Source organism: Leucoraja erinacea, chromosome 31 (genome assembly GCF_028641065.1).
Source record: "Leucoraja erinacea ecotype New England chromosome 31, Leri_hhj_1, whole genome shotgun sequence".
Classification (NCBI taxonomy): domain Eukaryota; kingdom Metazoa; phylum Chordata; class Chondrichthyes; order Rajiformes; family Rajidae; genus Leucoraja; species Leucoraja erinaceus.
In genome coordinates, this window is record NC_073407.1 from 27,059,461 (window position 1) to 27,081,976 (window position 22,516).

A 22,516-nucleotide genomic window follows, 5' to 3' on the forward strand; every position below is an offset into this window, starting at 1 on the left:
CGAGAAAGCATTGGTCATCCTGTTTTGATTATTTCATAAGCGGAAGCAGGCAGTGAAGAATAATATTTGGTTGGTCAGTAGCATCATGTTGAACAGTGTTTTGATTTTTATCGCAGTTTCTCTGCTTTTTATCCTGAGCCTTTGTTACAAGTCTTACTTCCAAGGTGTCATTTACACTGATAACATTATATACAGCAGATCAGAATAGGAAGAGGCGTTAAAATGGTTAACAGGGGAATTGAGTTGATTTGAATACTACATACCATGCCCCGGTATGCAAACAGTTGCCACATTAAGGGCGCTGCCAAGTTACAAATCCCCCCCCCCCCCCCCCGCCAGTTCTCCCCTCCCCTCATGGCAGACCCCCCACGCCAGGTCCTCCTTTGTTTCTTCCCACAGCAGCGGCGTCCTCACTTCCACGTGGTCCGCCCCTCGTCCGTCTGTCGGGCTATGATTAAGGGTCTCTACCCGAAACGTCACCTATTCCTTTTATCCGGAGATGTGCCTGGCCCACTTAGTTACTGCAGCACTTTGTGTGTATCATGGGTGTGAAGCAGCCTGGCTGGGTGCCTGGCAGTGGGTGGTACTTGGATGTAAGCCTCTTGATTGTGCTTGTGCCCTAGAGCTGGGGATGGAGTACGTTCCTCCGTCGCAGTGCCTGCTCCCTGTGCTGGAGAGTGACGGACAGGCGGCGAGCAGTGACAACGTCGAGGGCAACTTCCAACAACGGGTGCTGGAGGCAGAGAAGTGGCAGGTATGGGGCGCATCGTGTGTGGGAAGGAACTGCAGGTGCAGGTTTACACTGTCGATAGACACAAAGTGCTGCAGTAACTTAACGGGACAGGCAGCATTTCTGGAGAGAAGCAATGGGTGATGTTTCGGGTTGAGGCCCTTCAGTCTTGACGCAAAACATCACCCATTCCTCTCTCCAGCTTTTTGTGTCTATCTTGCATGCGAGATGTGTGGTCTCGACCCACAATCTAAGCTCAACGATGAATGAAGACAACTCTACACTGCAACGGAGTGGTGTACAACCTCATATCCTCCATCAGCTGATTGGGTTAGTCCAGTGTATGTGGCATAGTGGTAGAATTGCTGCCTCTGGTCTGATAAACCAAACACCCGGGTTCCATCCTGACTACGGGTGCTGTCTGTATGGAGTTTGTACATCCTCGCTTTGACCGGGTGTGTAGATCAATCACTGTTGCTGATTGTGATCCATGTCTTGTCTTGTTGCTGACCCGATCTATGATCCATGATCCATACCGGGTCTTCACTATGTCATCTGGTGGTACGCAGTATCTAAGACTCAGTTTAATCTACGATGCTGAGCCTTACAGAAGCCAATGTTATGGTCTCTGTTTGTATTCTTATTAAAGTACTTTTTATGAAGTTTAGTTACTCATACTTCATCCCGTGTGGGTTTTCTCCGGGTGCTCCGGTTTCCTCCCACATCGGCTTCTGTAAATTGTCCCTCGTGCGAAGGATGGAACTGGTGTACGGGGATCGTTAGTCGGCGAGGACTCGATGTTTCCACTCAGTACCTCTAAGACTAAATGTGTTCAGATTTAAAATCATGCAATCAGTGGACCCTGAATATGCAGTTACAACACATTGTGAAATTCACCACAGTCCCACTTGTGATATCACTTCCTCAACAAAGTGTGGCTGGTTTTGGAAGGATTTCCTGGAGAATGCATATTAACTGTTCGACATCCCTTTCTTCATTCAGAGGGTGGTGAATCTGTGGAAATATTTGCCACACAAGGCTGCAGAGGCCAAGTCAGTGGATATTTTTAAGGCAGAGATAGATAGATTTATGATTAGAAAGTAGGTGCAGGAGTAGGCAATTCGGCCCTTTGAGCCAGCACCGCCATTCAATATGATCATGATCGATCATCCAGAATCAGTACCCTACTTTTCAGCCATGATCGCAATGATCGCGGTGCTGGCTCGAAGAACCGAATGGCCTCCTGCACCTATTTTCTATGTTTTTCCCATATCCCTTGATTCCATTAGCCCTAAGAGCTATTTCTAACTTGCTTGAATACTTGATTAGTTTGGATGTCAGGTGTTATGGGGAAAAGGCAGTAGAATGAGGTTAAGAGGGAGAGATAGATCAGCCATGATTGAATGGGGGAGTAGACTTGATGGGCCGAATGGCCTAATTCTACTCCTTTTCCATATGACTATCTAAAAAATCATCCAATTCCATCTTGAATGTACTCAGCGACTGATGTCATCAATGCAGACTGATATGTTATTGTGGCCTGAATTATGAAAAGCTTTGTTTCATTGCAGAACAAGTTCATGGACTATGAAAAGAGGAAGGTAAGAAAACATGTTTGACAATTATTTAACGATAAATAAATTGGATTATATTTAATAATTGATTTGTGTATAGAGCCCTGTTTTGTAGACACACACACTTGCCCTCACTGCACAGAACATCGACTATCCAATTCCGTGTCTAATACTGTTGGATAGAGTTCCCCACAGACTACACGCTAATCCATTATTACCGTTTGTACAGCATCCGCACGGTCAAAATCCATTCTCACTCTCAGCATGTACTGAAATCTTCAATGGATTCAGCAAGATATAGATGAGTTGAAATATGGCAGAGAAATGGCTGGTGAAGTTTAATCTGGGCAATGGTGAGATGTTGGAGTATGAGGGGAAAGTGTAGGGAGGAGGGAGCTCCCGGTGAGTGCCACACGGCAGTGGTGCTGAACGGTGCCAGGCCGCGGCCAGAGCAAGGAGAGATGTCGGGGAGAGGGGACGGCACCTGAGTCTATCTTGCCTCTCGTCCACAGGAACAGAAGCAGCAGGAGAAGCTGGAGTTTGAGAGGAGGCTTGGCGAGGAGCAGCGGGAAAGGACACAGCTAATATTGCAGGACAGCAGCCACAAGGAGCAGGTCCTGCAGGCTGTCAAACAGGTAAGCAAAACAAGAAGCAGGGTCACCATGGTGCTTCAGTTTCAATTTAGTTTGTTGTCACGAGTAACAGTGTAAAGCCCTTTGTTGCGTGCTGACCAGTCCGAGGGTCATGGGAGAAATAGATAGTAGTTCTGGTTGTGGTAGGATGGTTCAGTTGCCTGATAACAGCTGGGAAGAAACTGTTCCTGAATCTGGAGGTGTGTGTTTTCACACTTCTATACATTTTGCCTGATGGGAGAGGGGAGAAGAGGGAGTGGTCTGGTGCAACCTGCCTGTGGATGAATGTTGGTGGATCAAGTTGTGGAAAGACAGGAATAAATAAATGAAGGTAGACACAAAGTGCTGGAGTAACTCAGCGGGACAAACAGCATTTCTGGAGGGAACCCATTCCTTCTCTCCAGAGATGCTACCTGTCCCACTGAGTTACTCCAGCATTTTGTGTCTCCCTTCGATTTAAACCAGCAACTGCTGTTCTTTCCTATCCAATAAATAAATGAAGCTGTTCTTTGCTGGCATTCCTGGCCAGAGTTTACTGCCTGCTTGCTGGATCTTGTTGCCCTGTGGTGAAGTCACTGCCGTCCTGTGCTCCATATCCACCCACGTCTGCACTCTCTCTCCCACAGGAACAAGGGAAACTGGACCAGGGTCTCCGAGACCAACAGCGCTACATGGATGACGAGCATCAGAGACTGCTGGTGGAGCTGAAACGAGGAGAGGATGGAGCCATGAGCCTTATCCATAACCTGCTGGTGGACAGTGAGAGGTGAGGTGGTCGGGGTAGCGTGGACAGGAGGGGCAGGGACGGTGACTAATGTGTTTCTGGTACGATGCCGACTCTCTCACTTCCAATGCTGTAGAGTGGTAGAATCACACAGTGTGGAACAGGCTCTCTGTCGCGACTAGTCCATGCGGTCACAGATGCCCCATCTAAGCTGGTCCTATTTGTTGCCATTTGGTCCATATCCATCTGAACCCTTCCCATCCATGTACCTGTCCAAGTGTACTCTCTGACCAGTGCTTGCTGCCAGGACTGTGATGGGTAATTGGATTGGTGACTGTCGATGGAAACATTGTGTTCTACCTGTACCCTGAATCTGGCTTTACTTGGGATAGGAACAGACACAACATAATACGTCTTGTAGAACAGTGGAGAGTATCTGGAACAAGATGGTTTATTGTAGGCCTGAGCAGTGTGCACTGACAAACACTCTGAGAAAACCCAAAGTGTTTCAAAGATTCACAGTACCAACAGCATTTTATATTCTCACATCACAATGGCTACTTGTAAATTCTACATTTGTAAAATAAGTCATCATTGATCAATGTCTCTGTAACCTTTCATCTTTGTCTTTCTCCAGAGTTGTTCCTGGAGACGGATTTGAACTAGTTAAGTACAGGTGGGGATACTACCAGTGAACCACGCTGACATGGTCAAGGGTTGGTTTCACGTTGAGTCTCTTCTCCAAGTGTTTGGATCGTCACTTGCTGGACTGTTGGCTCAAAATAGCTGTGTTGTGTCACATGATCTAGGAGCAGAATTAGGCCATTCGGCCCATCAAGTCTAATCTGCCATTCAATCATAGCTGATCTATCTTTCTCTCTCAACCCCATTCTCCTGCCTTCACCCCATACTAATCAAAATTGGACAGTAGTCTTGGATAGTGGTGCTTGGGTAGTAGTCGGGCCTCGATGTTGTTGAGTGACCTGAACCAGACCTCTGAACAGAGACCCAGCCTAAATTTATCACAACTGTTGAGTCTATTGGGAGTACTAACATTCTCAATTGTATTCTTGATTAAAAAAAAGTTTGATAGGCAATGAAGGAGAGAGAGGAAAGAGGTTGTTCCTTTTACGTAATTCCCTTCATCGTGTATCTGTGTACTGTGGACAGCTGGGTTAATAATCATGTATTGTCCTTCTGTTGAGTATTTAGTACGCAGCAAAAGCTTTTCACTGTACTTGGGTAACTCAAAGGTGCGGACGTACCTGGACTTCTGCTCTCTACGCTTCTTACTAACAAAATAAGATTAAATATTAAACTAAAGTTTATAATTAAGATTGTTTAAATATTAACTGTTTCTCTTTCAGAAGAAAGCAGAACTCAATGCTGATAGAATCACTGGAAAAGGAGAGGTGAGAATTTAGTCAAGAGGATTTAATTGTCATTTGAACTGAAACAGAACAATGACATTTGTACTTGCAGCAACATGACCAGGTCTGCAACACATTGTAAAACTATCAAAAAGAGAAGTTTATTTTAAACCCTATATTAGTGCAAAATATAATAAAATCACTCACGCAACCGAAACATTTTGAAGATGGAAGTTTAGTTGTTGTTTGTAGTGTTCAATAGCCTGGTGGCTGTAGGGAAGAAGCTGAACCTGAACCTGGACGTTAGATTTTTCAGGCTCCTATATCATCCCTACAGCAGGAGTGAAATGAGTGTGTGGCCAGGGTGGTGTGGGTCTCTGATGATGCTGGCTGTCTCTTATAGATCCCTTCGACAGTGGGGAGGTCAGTACCCGTGATGGACTGGGCAGTGTTCACCACATTTAGTGATCCAGCTCCTTGGTTTACCTGGTCCATGTACTCATAGCTGGCACCCTGTGCTTCTGAGATGGTTTATCTGAGTCACTGGTGTCCGTGGCACCAGTGACTAGGTCTTGGGCTTTGTGTTGGCCAATAAGAAGTGTCTAGCCCAGCATGAAATGCTGTCTTCTTCCCAGCCTGTTCTATCATGTACACTTCCAAGAAATAGTTTAGTTTAGAGATACAGCATGGAAACAGGCCCTTCGACCCACCGAGTCCACGCCGACCAGCACTAGCACTATCCTACACACACTGGGGACAATTTATAATTTTTCTGAAGCCAATTAACCTACAAACCTGCACACCTTTGGAGTGTGGGAGGAAATCGGTGAAAACCCACGTGATCACAAGGAGAATGTACAAACTCTGTACAGACAGTGCCCGTAGTCGGGATCAAACCCGGGTCTCTGCTGCTGTGAGGCAGCAACTCTATCACTGCTCCACCATGCATGTTCCTCCTGTTCTCCCGTTCTTTGTTAACCAAACAATGAAATGGGAAATATTACTGAGGGAACGACACAATGTTCAGTGGCTCATTGAGGATCTACACTCAGAGGAGAAGGCAGCAAAATGGGATTGGGAGGCAGAGATCAGCCATGAATGAATGGGGGAGTAGACTCAATGGGCCGAATGGCCTATATCTATTCCTAGAACTTGTGAACTTGTGTTGTAAACATTGACTCCTCTCTGCCATCTACAGGGTAAGAATGGAACAGTTGATGACAGTAACACAGGAGGAGAACGAGAGACTGAGAAAGAAGGAGGTGGCAGGTAAGCATGTGGGAAACTGAGATGTATTCTCTGTTATTTGAGATTGGAGCATTGTGTGTCGATATATTTTTCAATCCGTTTGCTAAGATGGATGTACTGCTGAGTTGCTGTATGGAGCACCGTCTGAAAGGGGGAGTTGAGCTGTAAATTCTCAGCAGGACTTAGTTTTAGTTTAGTTTAAAGATACAGAGCGGGAACTGGCCCTTCGGCCCACCGAGTCCATGCCGACCAGCGATCCCCGCACACTACCACTATCCTACAGGGACAATTTACAATCTTTTACCAAAGCCAATTATCCTGTAAACCTGTAAGTCTTCGGAGTGTGGGAGAAAACCGGAGTACACGGAGAAAACCAACGCAGTCATGGGGAGAACATAAAACTCCATATGGGCAGCACCTGTAGCCAGGATCGAACCCGGTTCTCTGGAGCAGCAACTCTACTGCTGAACCACCCTGCGTTGTTCATCATAAGTCAAGCTTGTAGTTCCCATTCCAGCCCTCTGAGCATGGAAACTAGGATGGCATTCCAGACTATCAGAATAAAAGGACATTCCCTTAGAAAGGAGATGAGGAGGAATCTCTTCAACCAGAGGGTGGTGAATCTGTGGGATTTTGCCACAGACGGCTGTGGAGGCCAAGTCATTTGGTATTTTTAAAGTGGAGATTGACAGGTACTTGATTAGCGCGGGCATCAAGGGTTATGGGGAGAAGGCAGGAGAATGGGGTTGAGAGAGAAAGGTAGATCAGCCAAGAATGAAATGGCAGAGAAGACTATTTGTGCCGAATGCTTTCATTCTTTTCCTAAAACATAAACTTATCCCTCCATGACAGTCCCCAAACTGACCAGATGGTAAAACATAATTCACTGACACAGCTACAGAGAAAGAGAAAGGGTGGCAACAAGGGAGGTTTGGAGGTGGGCACACCCCCCCCCCCCCCAGCTAATGAGAGGACCATTCAGTAGTTTGATAACAGTGGGGGGGGGGCTGTTCTTGAATCTGCCGATACGTACTTTCAAACGTTTATGTCTTTTGTCTGATGGGAGAAGAGAGAATGTAACGCAAAACGTATCAGTCCGGAGGTCCCAGCGCAGTGCACTGAAGATAGACACAAAAAGCTGGAGTCACTCAGCGGATCAGACAACATCTCTGGAGAGAATGAATGGGTGACGTTTCAGGTCGAGACCCTTCCTCAGTCTGAAGAAGGGTCTCAACCAGAAATGTCACCTATTCCTTGTCTCCAAAGATGCTGTCTGGCCCACTGAGTTACTCTAGCTTTTTGTGTATATCTTCGGTTTAAACCAACACCTGACTAGTGGGGTGCCACAAGGCTCGGTGCTGGGACCCCAGTTAGTTACAATATATATTAACAATTTAAAGGAGGGAATTAAATATGACATCTCCAAGTTTTTGGATGACACAAAGCTGAGTGGCAGTGTGAGCTGTGAAGAGGGTGCTATGGGAATGCAGGGTGATTTGGATAAGTTGGATGAGTGGGCAGATGCAGTTTAATGTGGATAAATGTGACATTACCCACTTTTGTGGCAAGAACAGGAAGGCAAATTATTATCTGAATAGTGTCAGATTAGGAAAAGGTGAGGTGCAACGCGACCTGGGTGTCCTTGTACATCAGTCACTGAAAGTAAGCATGCAGGTACAGCAGGAAGTGAAGAAAGCTAATGGCATGTTGGCCTTCATTGTGAGACGATTTGAGTTTAGGAGCAAGGAGGTCCCACTGCAATTGTACATGGCCCTGGTGAGACCTCACCTGGAGTATTTTGTGCAATTTTGGTCTCCTAATTTGAGGAAGGACATTGTTGCTACTGATGGAGTGTACTGTAGGTTCACCAGGTTAATTCCTGGGATGGTGGGACAGTCATATGTTAATAGAATGGAGCGGTTAAGCTTTTTAGATTTAAATCTGCAATTTAGAAGGATGAGAGGGAATCTCATAGAAACATATAACATTCTTAAAGCAGGAAACATTTTCCCGATTTTGGGGGAGTCCAGAACCAGGGGTCACAGTTTATGAATAAAGGGTAGGACATTTAGGACTGAGATGAGGAAAAAACTTTTCACCCAGCGAGTTGTGAATCTGTGGAATTCTCTACCACAGAAGGCAGTGGAGGCCAATTCACTGGATGTATTCAAGAGGGAGTTAGATTTAACTCTTAGGGCTAAAGGAATCAAGGGATATGGGGAGAAAGCAGGAACGTTGTACTGATTTTGGATGATCATCCATGATCATATCGAAGGGCTGAATGGCCTCCTCCTGCACCTATTTTCTATGGAATACCTGAGTGTTCAGTACCCAATGTTCTGTTTGCTCTTGCAGCTGCTATGCAGGAGATGCTGTCTGAAAGTTCCACGAACAAACTCCTGCACATGATCTACGAGACAAGGCGTCAGCAGTTGGTGGATGAAGCCAGCACCAGGTACAGAGTAAGCACAGAGTTCCCACTGCCATGGCTGCTCTCACTTCCCTTCATTAGCTCGTATCATAGGTGGTAGGAGTAGAATTAGGCCATTGGGGCCATCGAGTATACTCCGTCCGTCATGGCTGATCATGAATTAATCGTGTCGATAGATCAGTGGATGATGCAGTCAACCTAGGCCAGCACTTCATCCTCCAGCACCTACACCACCAGGGGGACCTATGCAAGGATTTTAGCTCTGCATTCAACACCATTGTGCCAGAGCCATTGTCTATGTATATCGTGTTATCCTTGCGAGCAAAGCACCAAAGCAAATTCCTTGCATGTATACATACTTGGCTAATAAAATCTATTCAAATCAATTCAATTCTATCTATCCCTCCTAACCCCAATCTCCTGCCTTGTCCCTGTAATCTCTATTATTTTATATACCTCTGTAAGACCCTTCACCCTCCTGCGCTCCAAGGAATAGAGTCCCAGCCTGCTCAACCTCTCCCTATAGCTCAGAACCTCAAGTCCTGCCAACATCCTCGTAAATCTTCTCTGAGCCCGTTTCAGCTTGACAACGTCTTTCCTATATCATGGTACGCAGAGCTGAACACATTACTCTAAATGTGGGCTCGCCAACGTTATATATAGCTGCAACATAACCTCCCAACGTCTATACATAATACTCTGAGTGATGAAGGCCAGTGTGTTGAAACCTTTCTTGAGCACCCTATCACCCTGTGATTATCTTTTTCTTTTTATACACCAAATGCTGAAAGGACTCAGCAGGTCAGGCAGAATCCGTGCAGGGAATAGCCAGTGTTTCGAGTCTTCAGGCTCCGATGAAGGGTGCCAACACGAAACGTTGCTTGTCCATCCCCTCCACAGATGCCACGGCCATAGAGCCCGTACGTGAAGTGTGAGTGAGTGGACAGCTCCAACGATGCTAACCCCCTGCTGGCCCTTCTGTTTTACAGCATGGTGGAAATGGATGGGAAACTTCAGCAAATTCAGATCTTGCAACAAATGGATCATAACAAGACCATTGGGCAAATCCTGAGTGAGGTGTGTATCTTGTTTATAATCCTCGTTGCGATCGGGTTGAATAGGACTGAAGATGCAGGTGAAGCTTTGAAGAGAAGTCATTTTACAATGCGCAGTGCTGCACGGTGGCGCAGCGGGTAGAGTTGCTGCCTCACAGAGCCAGAGACCCGGGTTCGATTCTGACTACGGGTGCTGTCTGTGTGGAGTTTGCACGTTCTCTCTCCCCGGGACCGCGTGGGTTTTCACCAGGTGCTCTGTTTCCTCCCACACTCCAAAGACCAAGGTTTGTAGGTTCATTGGCTTTGGTCAAGACTGTAAATTGTCCCTAGACTGTAGGATAGTGTTAGTGTGCAAGGTGATTGCTGGTTGGCATGGACTCAGTGGGCTGAAGGGCCTGTTTCTGTACTGTATCTCTAAACTAAACTAACCCAAGAATTGTATTTGCATAATGCCTTATTACAGCTAAAACATCTTGACAGGATTCAATATAATAATTGTTTGAATATAAAATGCAAGACAGTAGTAGATGCAGTTATGTTTCTCTCTCAACAGCAATGGGATAAATGGGCAAATGTGTTTGTGATCAAAAATCAGTTTCCCTGTTGTTTAAAACGGGCTCTCTTGTAATGAGGGCCGAATGGACCTCATTTAATCAGTCTGGCAGATGTTCAGGAGAGGACACAGAGTGCTGGAGTAACTCGGTGGGTCAGGCAGCATCTGTGGAGAACATGGATAGGTGACGTTTTGGGTAAGATCCTTCTTCAGACTGTGTAGAGAGTGGGCTGGGGGATGCAAGTGTGTAGGGGATGGATGAGAAAATGGGATATTTTCATGCTATACCTTTAAAGATATTCTGTGTTTTTATATTTAGGGTGAGATGCAGAAGATTGCATTTGAAGCACTGCAGGTGAAGAAGGACAGGACAGAAGGCACACGCGCATTAGAGACCAGGTGAGCACGATACACCTGGCACAGGTGAGCTCGTTGTACCTGAGCTCGTTCGTGCACCTGGCACAGGTGAGCTCGTTGTACCTGGCACAGGTGAGCTCGTTGTACCTGGCACAGGTGAGCTCGTTGTACCTGGCACATGAGCTCGAGCTGTGCTGGGGGATGGAACGCCGGCTTCAACCAGGCACCACTCCCTGGTGACTCCCTGTCACACGTGCTGCACCCAGTGAGGATTGGGCAGGTTCCAGCACCAGGTGTATGGGAGAGAGGGGCACAGACAGTCACACACACACCCACTGTACCTCACTGGCTGCACTACACCCACACACCTGTTGTCAGTTCTTTCTCTATTGCCTTGTCTTCCTTTCTCTTTGTTCCTTTTTACTTCTTTCATAAACCACTTTGTTCTCCACTGGGACGGCACGGTGGCGCAGCGGTAGAGTTGCTGCCTCACAACCGCAGAGACCTGGGTTGGATGCTGACTACGGGAGCCGTCTGTACGGAGTATGTTCGTTCTCCCCCTGACTGCGTGGGTTTTCTCCAAAGACGTGCAGGTTTGTGGGTTAATCGGCCTCTAAATTGTGCCTGGTCTGTAGGGATTGGATGTAAACACGAATGATATTGAACTGGTGAACGGGTGATCGATGGTCAACGTGGACTCGGTGGCCGGAGGACCTGTCTCCATGCTGTAGCTCTCTAAACTTTCCTCTTATTTATCTTTCTTTTTCCTTTAATCAACGACAATTTGTGTTAACGTAAGTTGCCGGTTGAAGCAAATGTTCTAGGCACATGAAAGAAAGGCAAGGAAAAAATATATCAAAGACAGAGGACGACTATAGTCTGGGGAAAGGGGAGAGGTTGGGCAAGGACAGTACTGGAGTAACTCAGCGGGTCAGACAGCATCTGGAGAGAAGGAATGGGTGACGTTTCGTGTTTCTTCAGAAGAAGGGTCTTGACCCGAAACGTCACCCATTCCTTCTCTCCAGAGATGCTGCCTGTCCCCCTTATCATGTATCTATACACTGTAAATGGCTCGATGCAATCATGTATTGTCTTTCCGCTGACTGGACACAACAAAAGCTTTTCACTGTCGGAAGGAACTGCAGATGCTGGTTTAAATCGATGATAGACACTAAATGTTGGAGTAACTCAGCGGGACTGGCAGCATCTATGGAGAGAAGGAATGGGTGACTTTTCAGGTTGAAACGAGGGGTCTGAAGAAGGCTCCTGTAACTTCTTCCCGATGGTAGGGGTGAGATGATTGTGTGGCCAGGGTGGTGTGGGTCTCTGTTGATGCTGGCTGCCTTTTTGAGGCAGCGACTCCGGTAAATCACTTTGATGGTGGGGAGGTCAGAGCCGGTGATGGACTGGGCAGTGTTGACAACTACTAAACTAAATGAATGGATCCACCAGCAAGCCAGAGTCCACTCTCTGCAGCATCCTTCATCCCATCTTGCATACGCTGTTATTATTTTTACCATTGTCTAGCCAGCCAGCCGGTAGTTGCTGGTGGGTAGTGAAACAACCTCATACCATCCACATGTCTAATCAACCTTTTTGTTTTGTTTTGTTTTGCACCATTCAGATCAAATTGATTGAGAATGAGTTAATGCAGCTGACACAGATCGAGTTAGACAGAAGAGAGAATGTCTTGGAGAACCTTCAGGTAGGGTGGGCAATCTCCCGAGCAGCACAGTTTATGGGTGATGGGTGAAGTAGCGTCAGGGCTGGGATAGTGGCTCCTTCTCCACCCTCTGGGCTGCCGTTCCCTCCCAGCCTGCTCCGTGCCTGCAGCCTGCAGCCTGTGTTTGTTCATCTAAAGGAGCGCCCTGCGTCTATTACTCCCTTACCATTCATGCTGCCACCTCCACCCTTGCTCTCCGCCCCACCACAGCTCACCGACCCACTTGGGGGGGGGGGGGCTCCTCTCCTCACATCTTCATCTCCATCTCCACCCAGGCTTGGTTGGCACAGGTCATGACTTCTTGCCTCTGACTGCTGCTGTGTCAACCTGGTGAAATGTAGAAACAAACAACTGCAGATGCTGGTTGGTACACACAAAGACACAGAGTGCTGGAGTAACTCAGCGGGTCAGGCAACATGGATATGTGATGTTTTGGGTTGGTCTGAAGAAGGGTCTCGACCTGAAACGTCACTTAGCCATGTTCTCCAGAGATGCTGCGTGTCACCCAGGCTGTGCTTGTTGTACCCCTCTGTCCCTGCAGGAGTCGCTGGCGAGTGAGCGGCTGGCACTCGGTGACCTGCTGCAGCAACTGCTGAAGGAGAAGAATCTGCGGGAGAAAGAGCTCCAGGACCTGCTGGTACGTGTGTGTGTGTGTGTGTGGGGGTACGTGTGTGTGTGTGTGAGTGAGTGTGTGTGAGTACGTGTGTGTGGGGGTACGTGTGTGTGAGTGAGTGTGTGAGTGAGTGTGTGAGTACGTGTGTGTGTGCGGGGGTGCGTGTGTGTTTGTGGGGATAAGTGTGTGTATGTGGTACGTGTGTGTGTGTGTGTGTGTATGGCAGTCCTGTGCTCCACGTAATAGAGTCATAGCCTGCTCAGGGAGAACAACATCCTTGTGAATCTTCTTCTGAACTTTAGAGATACAGCGCGTGCTGCCATACTCTTGTCTTATAACTTTAGACAGTCTTTAGAGAAACAGCGTGGAAACAGTCCCACCGAGTCCCTCGCCGACCAGCGATCCCCGCACACTAACACTATCCTGCAAACAATAGGGACAATTTACAATTTTACCAAAACCAATTAACCTACAAACCATTACATCTTTGGAGTGTGGGAGGAAACCGGAGCTCCTGGAGAAAACCCACACAGTCACAGGGAGAGCGTTTGAACTCTGTACAGACAGCACCCGTAGTCGGGATCGAACCCGTGACCTTGGGGTTGTGAGGCAACAACTCTACCGCTGCACCACCGTGCTGCCCTGCAACAGGGTGACCAAAACTGAACACTATACTCCAAATGTGATCTCACCAATGTCTGGTACAACATAGGAGGTTTGAGTTGGAACTGCCAGATTTGTTAGGGGCTGGATTATGAGGTGTAGTGAGATGGTTTGGGATGGGCAGTGAGTGAGTGGGGGTCTGCGGTTCGCTGAGTTTTGTTTTCCTTTCAGGTGGAAATGCAGAAGAAACACGAGACCAGTCAGGAGAATTACTGGCTGATTCAGTACCAGCGGCTGATGGACAAGAAGCCCCTGTCTCTCCGGGCACAGGTATAGATCCGCTGGTCAAGGCACTGACCGCTCAAACATGCACAAACTAGGAACTGCAGATGCTGGTTAATACACACAAGGACACAAAGTGCTGAAGTGACTCAGCAGGTCAGGCAGCATCTCTGAGGAACATGGATAGGTGACATTTCAGGTTGACCCCGAACAGTTGCTTGACCTGTTAACCCAGTCTTCACTACCTGTGACTAAATTTTAACGACCATAAGACAGGAGCAGAATTAGGTCATTTGGCCCATCAAGTCTAACCTGCCATTCATTCATGACTGATCTATCTTTCCCTCTCAACCCCATTCTCCTGTCTTCAACCCATAACCCCTGACACCCATACTAATCAAAAATGGGTCGACCTGCTCCTTAAAAATATCCACTGACTTGGCCTCCACTGCTGTCTGTGGCAATGAATTCCACAGATTCACCACCCTCTGGCTAAAGCCATTCCTCCTCATCTCTTTCCTAAAGGAACGTCCTTTTATTCTGAGGCTGTGACCCCTGGTTGTAGACTCTCCCACTAGTGGGAACATCCTCTCCACACCCACACTAACGAGCCATTCACAGTGTAGATACACGATCAAGGGAATAATGTTTAGTGCAATGTAAGATAACGCAAGGTCCCTGGTCCCCACCCTCAGCATCCTGCTTGTTCCGGATTGTTCTATAGGCAGACGGTTAACCCTTTGCCGTGTGATTGTGTGCAGGAGGAGGGTGTGGAGAAAGGGCTGGTGGACCTGCTGACCGCACTGTCAGCTGACCAGTACCTGCCGCTCTTTGCCCAACAGCGAATCACTCTGAAGATGCTGCGGTACATGACGATGGAGGATCTGGAGAAGGTAGGTGGGCCGCTCGTATTGTGGGAGCCCTCCGCCCTTTATATTGTGGGAGCCACACTGCCTGACCCCCTCCCTGTGGAGAAAGGTGGAGGGAATGAGTTCCACTGTTCGTATCCCCTCGTTATCACCTCTTCCACAGACAACAATAGACCTTTGTGGGCTCCACCTTCCCTTGGTCATCGGAGCTGGCCCTGATTTGTTTTCATACCTCCTCTGGTTTCCCTCTCCCCTGTCTCTCAGTCTGAGGAAGGGTCTGGACCCGAGATGTCACCCATTCCTCTTCTCCAGAGATGCTGCCTGTCCCGCTGAGCCCCTCCACAGGGAAACTAGGTCACAATTTACCAGAATACCTCCAACAGGGGCGACACAGCGGTAGAGTTGCTGCCTCACTGCGCCAGAGACCCAGGTTTAATCCTGACCACGGGTGCTGTCTGTACGGAGTTTGTACGTTCTCCCCGTGACCTGCGTGTGTTTTCTCCGGGTGCTCCGGTTTCCTCCCACACTGCAAAGACGTGCAGGTTTGTAAGTTATTTGGCTTCAGTAAAATTCTAAATTGTCCCTAGTGTGTGTTGGATAGTGTTAGTGTGTGGCGATCCCTGGTCGGCATGGACTCAGTGGGCCGAAGGGCCTGTTTCCACGCTGTATCTCTAAACTAAGCTCGTGTTTCAGAAGCACCATGTGCAGGCAGTCCCACTCTCTGGGAAAGGAAGTCTCTTCATTGTGATGCAGTTGGCGATGCTTCTCCAGCTGGTGCAGGTAAAGTGCCGTCACCACCATGTTCACCTCTGTCCACAGATTGGGGTGAAGGAGAGCAGGCTGCAGCGTGCTATCGTGGGCCGTGTAGAGGAGCTTCTGCCTGAAGGAGGTAACTGCACCCAGACCATCTTGTCAATCTCCCTCAAACACAACCTTTCCCTAATGCCGTGGACCTGCTCAGTAAAAGCTGCAGTAACTCAGCGGGACAGGCAGCATCTCTGGAGAAAAAGAATGGGTGACGTTTTGGGTCAAGACCCTTCCTCAGACCCGTTTCATGTCTTGACCCAAAGCGTTACCCATTCCTTCTCTCCGGAGATGCTGCCTGTCCCACTGAGTTACTCCAGCTGTCTTTGGGATCTGTCTTTGGGAAAAGCACAAGCCCACCGATCCATCACACTCACACTGGGACAAAGCTGCCTCAGTGAGGGAGGCCTGTGGGCGCGGGCGGTTCATTCTGTTCTCCGTCTCTCTGCTCTGCGTTCGGTGTGAGGTGCGTGAAGCACCGGTCTCCCAGTAGCTGCTTCCCCAGCTGGACAGGTGACATGCTGGCAGACTTGTGGGGGTGGGGGCAGGGATTGTATCTGTTTGTGGGGGTGGGGGCAGGGGTTGTATCTGTGCTTGTGGGGGTGTGGGCAAGGGGTTGTATCTGCTTGTGGGGATGGGGGTAGGGGTTGTATCTGTGCTTGTGGCGGTGTGGCAGACTGACGGACTTGTGGGGGTGTGGGTAGGGGTTGTATCTGTGCTTGTGGGGGTGTGGCAGACTGACGGACTTGTGGGGGTGTGGGCTTGTGGGGGTGTGGCAGACTGACGGACTTGTAGGGGTGTGGGCAGGGGTTGTATTGGCACAATTGACCCCACTACAGACAGGGCGACCACCCACTGCGGCTGGTAAATGGCAACCCTGGCCTGATCACTCGTGTGATTTTGACTTTCCCGTAGACTGGAGATTGCCGGCTGTACCAGCGAAGGAGGTTGCAGATTGGGACAAGCGTGAGCCCAGTGCACCTGTGGAGGATGAGAATGAGGCCGGGCCCTCTGCTCCACCACAGCCCAGTGCTCCCGTCACTGAAGAGGTGGTGGCTCAGGCAGAGTGTGTGGTCTGTATGGAGCGAGAGGTAAGCAAACAGCCCGTGATAGACACAAAAAGCTGGAGTAACTCAGCGGGACCGGCAGCATCTCTGAAGAGAAGCAATGGGTGATGTTTCGGGTCGAGACCCTTCTTCAGACTCAAAGGCTTCTTCAGCTGGATTCGGCCTTGGTGAACATGAGCTTTGTTTAACACCGTCCAAAGGTGCTTGGTGAAGGAATTGAGGAGTGTCGGAGGTTTGCAGCTCTCTGTTCCTGAATGGTGTGAATGTTTTCATCAGATTCAGTGAAGGCAGTGGTCCCGTTTGTCTAAGTGAAGAAGGGTCTCGACCCGAATTGCCGTCTCTTCCTTTTCTCCACCGATGCTGACTGACCCGCTGAGTTACTCCAGCTGTTTGTCTTTTTCTTGTTTGAATAATTGGAGCCAGATCTCAGACAGGTGCCAGACCTCTGGGTTTAAAGACAATATCAGGTGGTCTAACACACTCAGCTTTCGCTACTACACACGTGGTAACATCGTCAGCACTAAGTCACCACCTCTTGTACAACATGGAGCTAAAACCTTTACCTTACAATGCCGTGTACAACAGTGATCGCAACTTCTACTGAAGTGTGGATGGCCGTTGGCTCGCTAGGGGCTCATCCGCCCTTTGACAGGTGTTGCGTTTGGTCCTGCTGGGGGTCCACAGCCCCCTCCTCCCCTGGCAAACCAGGTGGGGGAGACGGTTTAGTCGCTGACTATCCAACCATGAGCAGGTAGACCACACCTGACATTGTCCAGCATCCACCGTCTGGCATCACCTTCACTGGGGCGGGTGCAGTGGCCGATCACTCACCTCATCGGGACATCCACGGCCGATCCAATTTGCCCCGTGTAGCAGGCACATGTCTGTAGATTAATTGGCTTGGTGTAAATGTAAATTGTGTGTAGGATAGTGTTAGTGTGCGGGGATCACTGGTCGGCACAGACTCGGTGGGCCGAAGGGCCTGTTTCCATGCTGTATCTCTAAACTAAACTTCTCTGTCCATTCCAGAGCCAGATGATCTTCCTGACCTGTGGCCACGTTTGCTGTTGTTACACCTGTGGGATGGAGCTGCACACCTGCCCTCTCTGCCGCAGGGATATCCAGCAGAAGATACGCATATATCGCACATCCTGACGAGTTCTGCTCCTCTTCAATGTAAGCAATTGTTCGGGGTGGAGTCATAGAGTGATGCACTGTGGTGGAAACAGGCAGGCCCTTCGGCCCAACTTGCCCACACTGACAAACATGTCCCACCTGGCAGCGTTTGGTCCATAGCCCTCCAAACTTGACCTATCCATGTACCTGTCTAACTGCTTCTTAAATGTTGGGATAGTCCCGGCCTCAACTACCTCCTCTGGCAGCTCGTTCCATACACCCACCTGTGGGTTAAACACAGGCAAATTGGACAACCCAGAATGGCAACAACTAAGTTGGGCTCCAGCCTGTCCCGTGCTGCTTGTCTCTGCACCTTCCTTTACTCCCTGCACCACAGTGAAATGCCATCACAGGTCAATGATGTGAATAAATCCTGTGGTGCCACTTTGACCAGGACTAGGGGTGGTTCAGGCGTTGGCGCCTAGGTTCCTGTGAATAAGATGACTCGAGAATGTAGCCTGGGGGGGTCCCAGATGAAATGTGGGGAGGTGAGTTACTCCGTGTGTGGGGGGGTCGTTCCAGCAGGGGGGCATGGGGGCGAGAATGTAGGGGGGGGTCCCAGGGGGGGGGAGGTGAGAGTGTAGGGGGGGTCCCCAGGGGGGGGGGGGGGGGAGGGGGGGGGGGGGGGGGGGGGGGGGGAGAGATTGACCCGTGGCCACGTGTGGTGATGAGCCTGGTTCACCGCTGTAGAGCATAAGATAACAAGGTTGAATGAACATTTTGTGACTGTCAGCGCCAGTAACATGGCAGTTCTTTGTGCATGGCCTCGGTGAAGTCAGCTGTACAATTTTACAATTTTACTGCACAACAAAGCATTTTGCTGTACCTCGGTACACGTGACAATAAAGTTTCAAGGAATCATTAACTGTGTATTCTTGTCACACAGATCCGCCTGCAAGTTCCTGCATCCCAACCTGTGAGTGCCTTGCACCTCCTCTCTACCCCCACCACAAATATACGTTTACTCTCGGTGAAACAGTGGCTTGTTCTCCACTCTGCTGCCTGGAGATCTTCCTGGACAGATGCCGACAGCAGCTCCAGGCTGAGCTGTGTCGGCCGTGACGTTAGTTGGCCTCCCACAGTAATCTGCTTCTTCACACAAGCGGAGACGTGGAAGGGAGAAGGAATCCTCTTTGGCTGGTGCTGAACGTTGATGAATCTCCTTGGAAACAAAGCTGGCTGCTGGACAATGGATGTGCAGCAAATCCTCCCTCGTCTCCTGTGGCCGTCAACATCACAGCAGGTCTGGAGCGTTACATCCACACTGATACCTGGCAAGGTTAGGCTAAATTGTTCGCCTAACCTGACCCATACTCTACAGCGCTTGTGGGCACCATCACCCAGTGTGTTTAACAGGAGCTCTGCGTGTGGGGGGGGGGGGGGGGGGGGGGGGGGGGGGGGGGAGTCAGACTGGGGCTAAATGATTCCAACGTGTAGGTTTAAGACAGTAAATTACGTCAATTATTTTTTGTAATCTATTAATTTAGTGAAATGTTGTTGTGCAATAAGTGTAATGCTAGCCTTGATCTGTTGTTTCTAGTGCATCATTGTTCAACGTGCCAACAAGCAAGTTTCATCTCATGCTGCTCAAAGGTTTCCTCATTGTGTACCCCTGAATCATGCAGGGGACAGTGTGTCTCCACCCTGGACTGCCCTGCCCCAGGAGTAGGGATAGATGGAGGGGCAGCTGAAGCTGATAGGACAGTGGAAGCAGCAAGTCACATCCCACCTGCGGTGCCCCCCCCCCCCCCCCCCCCCCCCCCAGAACCCAGTTCCCATTGCTGCAGCTCTATGAAAAGGTAGTTGGCCAGCCTGGTTTAATAGCAGAGTGTAGCTTTGGTTACTTATTCATGAACATCCTCCATGCTTGGTGTTGTAACTTCACTGGAATAATTGTCTCCATTATGTAACGGTCAGCATTGCTTGTTCCATGCTCCAGTCATTTCCCCACCAAGTCCAACTCTGCTCCCAGACTCACCTCCCATCCACAATGTCCTTCCTGCTCCCACCCTCTGTCTCGAGCTTTCGACGGGTTCTACAACCCATTGCTGCTACTGTCCGACTTACTTTTATACTTGCATGTTACATAAAACCAGATACAAGATGAATGTAAAGCATGTTTTTAAATTAGAGGTTTAATTTATTATGTCTTATGCAGAACATTTGCACTTGTGTGGCTGTGCACTAGAGGTTCCGATCCTGCAATTATACACGTTGAGTGATCTTTGTGGAAATTGTCCCATTAAAGGTCACTTTTCCCTTATGGGTTTGTTCTGTTGATTTTTCCCTGCTCCTCGGATGGGGAATGGTGCGCTGGATGTGATTCTGTACAGTCAGAGTGAATGAATCCAACCTCAAGTATTATTTTCAAACAAACTGATCTGTTAGAGGACCAGCAGCTGGGTGTGAGCAGTCGACTGATAGATGAATGAGATGTCATTGAAACTTACTGCATGATGAAAGGCCTGGATAGAGTGGATGTGAAGAGGGTGTTTCCACTAGTGGGAGAGTCTAGGACCAGAGGCCACAGCCTCAGAATTAAAGGACGTATCTTTAGCCAGATGGTGGTGAACCTGTGGAAGTCATCGGGTATTTTTAAGATGGAGATTGACAGATTGTGGGTGTCGGGTTATGGGGAGAAGAATGTGGTCGCGATGGAAAGATTGAATGGCAGAGTAGACATGATGGGCCGAATGGTCTACTTCTACTATGATTTAAGAAGAATGCAGTTTACTGGCAGAAGGAAAGGGGCCAGTAGTGATGGTATGAATCTCTCCAGCAATGCACGATAAGCCTTGTCTTTATTCTGTTCTGCTGCTGCATGTAAGAATGTCATTGTTCTATCTGGGACATATGACTCGTGTAAACTTCTCAGACAGATTGCAGCAACTGCTGTCCAGGTTCAACACAAATGGAATTAAGAAATGATGACAGCTAATTTATACAAAGCCTGTCGCCTGTTTTCTTGATACTGATGAAGGGGGGAGATAGTATGAAGGTCGCTGAGGAAATTACTGACAAGTGGAAAAGAAACCAAGGTATGAATATTCAATGATCCAAGGTCCATGTGGACTAGAGGTCCAGGAAGGCAACAAGGTAAGTGAAGCAGTGGAACTGAAGGAATCCAGTGACACTTAAAGGGTTGAGATTTGTGTCTAAACAGAACTGTGATCAAAATGAGCCTGCATCACCTAATCACACAACATTAGGCCATCAGGCCCCTCACGCCTGCCTCGATCAATATGATCAGGGCTGATTACTGTTGCCCTCACCTCTTCTGCATCAGTTTCTCCTCACCCTCAAATCTTTCAAATACAAGACTTATCTATCTTTGCCGTGACTATCTAATGATCTGACCTCATTACTCTCTCAACATGTTTCATGGCACCTCCATTTTAAATATCCAGCCTCTTATTTCATAGCTGTCTCCTTATTTATGATTATCCAAACCAGTGAAAACAGATCAAGCCTCGAGCTCACGAAAGATCTTGGTATGTTTAGTAAAATGAAGGCTAACCTTATTCAAACCACGGAATACACACCCAGTCTAGCCTCCCAATTCATGCACTAGAAGATATCGACTCTTCAGAACTGCACTCATTTAGAATCTCTCTGCATTACAACAATAATCTGACTTGCTTTCTCTGTATGACCTTACACTTCCACACAATAAATTTCATTTGCAGGATTTTGCCTGGTCAGTCACTCAATCTAAGGTAGATACAAAACTCAGCAGGACAAGCAGCATCTCTGGAGAGAAGGAATGGGTGACGTTTTGTGTCGAGACCCTTTTTCAGACACCTCACCTCACCCGCCCTTCGTCTCTTCAATGACTTCCATTTTCCAGGCCTCCACTCCCTTGTCTTTACTATTCAAACCTCAACAGAAGTCACTCATTCTACCCAAATCGTGTTGAAGAATCCCTGTTTTAGTGTCGGTTGGAAAGTTGCCTCTTGTTGCCTCCTTCATGTGGTAATATAAATAGTAAGCACTTGAGGGTCAAGACCCTCTCTGGGTTAATACACCCAGGGTCACATCTCTCCAGCCCAAAAATGACCCGTATAATCCAACTCTTTCCATTTGGCACCAGCTTTCAATCCACGCTAACACTTCCTCCAATATCTTGAGCTCTTAACTTGTGCATCAGTCTCTTCTGCAGTTTATATGGCAGGTGGCATTGATAATATTACGGGATTACACACACAACCTCCTGGGCAGTAGCAGGTAGTACACATCAACAACATTGTTCACAGACAATGATTCTCCATAACACTCAGTACCATTCAATTCATCATGATTCAATTAATTTGTTCAACTCTGAGATCATTCCTATATTGATCACATCAGTTGTAAAGTAGTAACAGACAAGGGTAAGCAAACATAATATTCAAAAGGTCGGAGTGCTGGAGTAACTCAGCGGGTCAGGCAGCATCTGTGGACAACATGGATAGGTGATGTTTTGGGTCGTGACCCTTCGTCAAGTAGTGGGGGGAATGATGGGCTGGAAGATCCTGGTCTTTTCAACCCACCTCTTCATCCCCCCCCCCCTCTACTTTCAGTCTGAAGAAGGGTCCTGATCTGAAACGTCACCCATCCTTTTTCTCCACAGATGCCGCCCGAGTTATTGCAGCACTTTGCATCTTTAAGCAAAGTCCTGGTTTATCAGGGGACCTAGCAGAATACCAAGCACCCGGGGTTAGATCGA

The 22,516-nt window shown here is 48.3% G+C and overlaps 1 protein-coding gene across 1 annotated transcript in view; it reads left to right on the forward strand.

Moving 5' to 3' along the window:
- lrsam1 (leucine rich repeat and sterile alpha motif containing 1) overlaps positions 1-20,074 on the forward strand; it is a 34,898-nt gene extending 14,824 nt beyond the window's left edge. Inside the window, 19 exon segments of the mRNA XM_055660372.1 lie at positions 624-754; positions 2,302-2,331; positions 2,817-2,939; positions 3,563-3,702; positions 4,298-4,336; positions 5,028-5,072; positions 6,229-6,299; positions 8,634-8,733; positions 9,699-9,786; positions 10,637-10,681; positions 10,684-10,716; positions 12,299-12,379; positions 12,939-13,034; positions 13,845-13,943; positions 14,657-14,788; positions 15,584-15,653; positions 16,484-16,659; positions 17,665-17,811; positions 18,698-20,074. Of these exon segments, the coding sequence (XP_055516347.1) occupies positions 624-754; positions 2,302-2,331; positions 2,817-2,939; positions 3,563-3,702; positions 4,298-4,336; positions 5,028-5,072; positions 6,229-6,299; positions 8,634-8,733; positions 9,699-9,786; positions 10,637-10,681; positions 10,684-10,716; positions 12,299-12,379; positions 12,939-13,034; positions 13,845-13,943; positions 14,657-14,788; positions 15,584-15,653; positions 16,484-16,659; positions 17,665-17,790 (1,625 nt within the window). The 3' untranslated portion in view covers positions 17,791-17,811; positions 18,698-20,074.
- Positions 20,075-22,516: the final 2,442 nt, after the last annotated feature.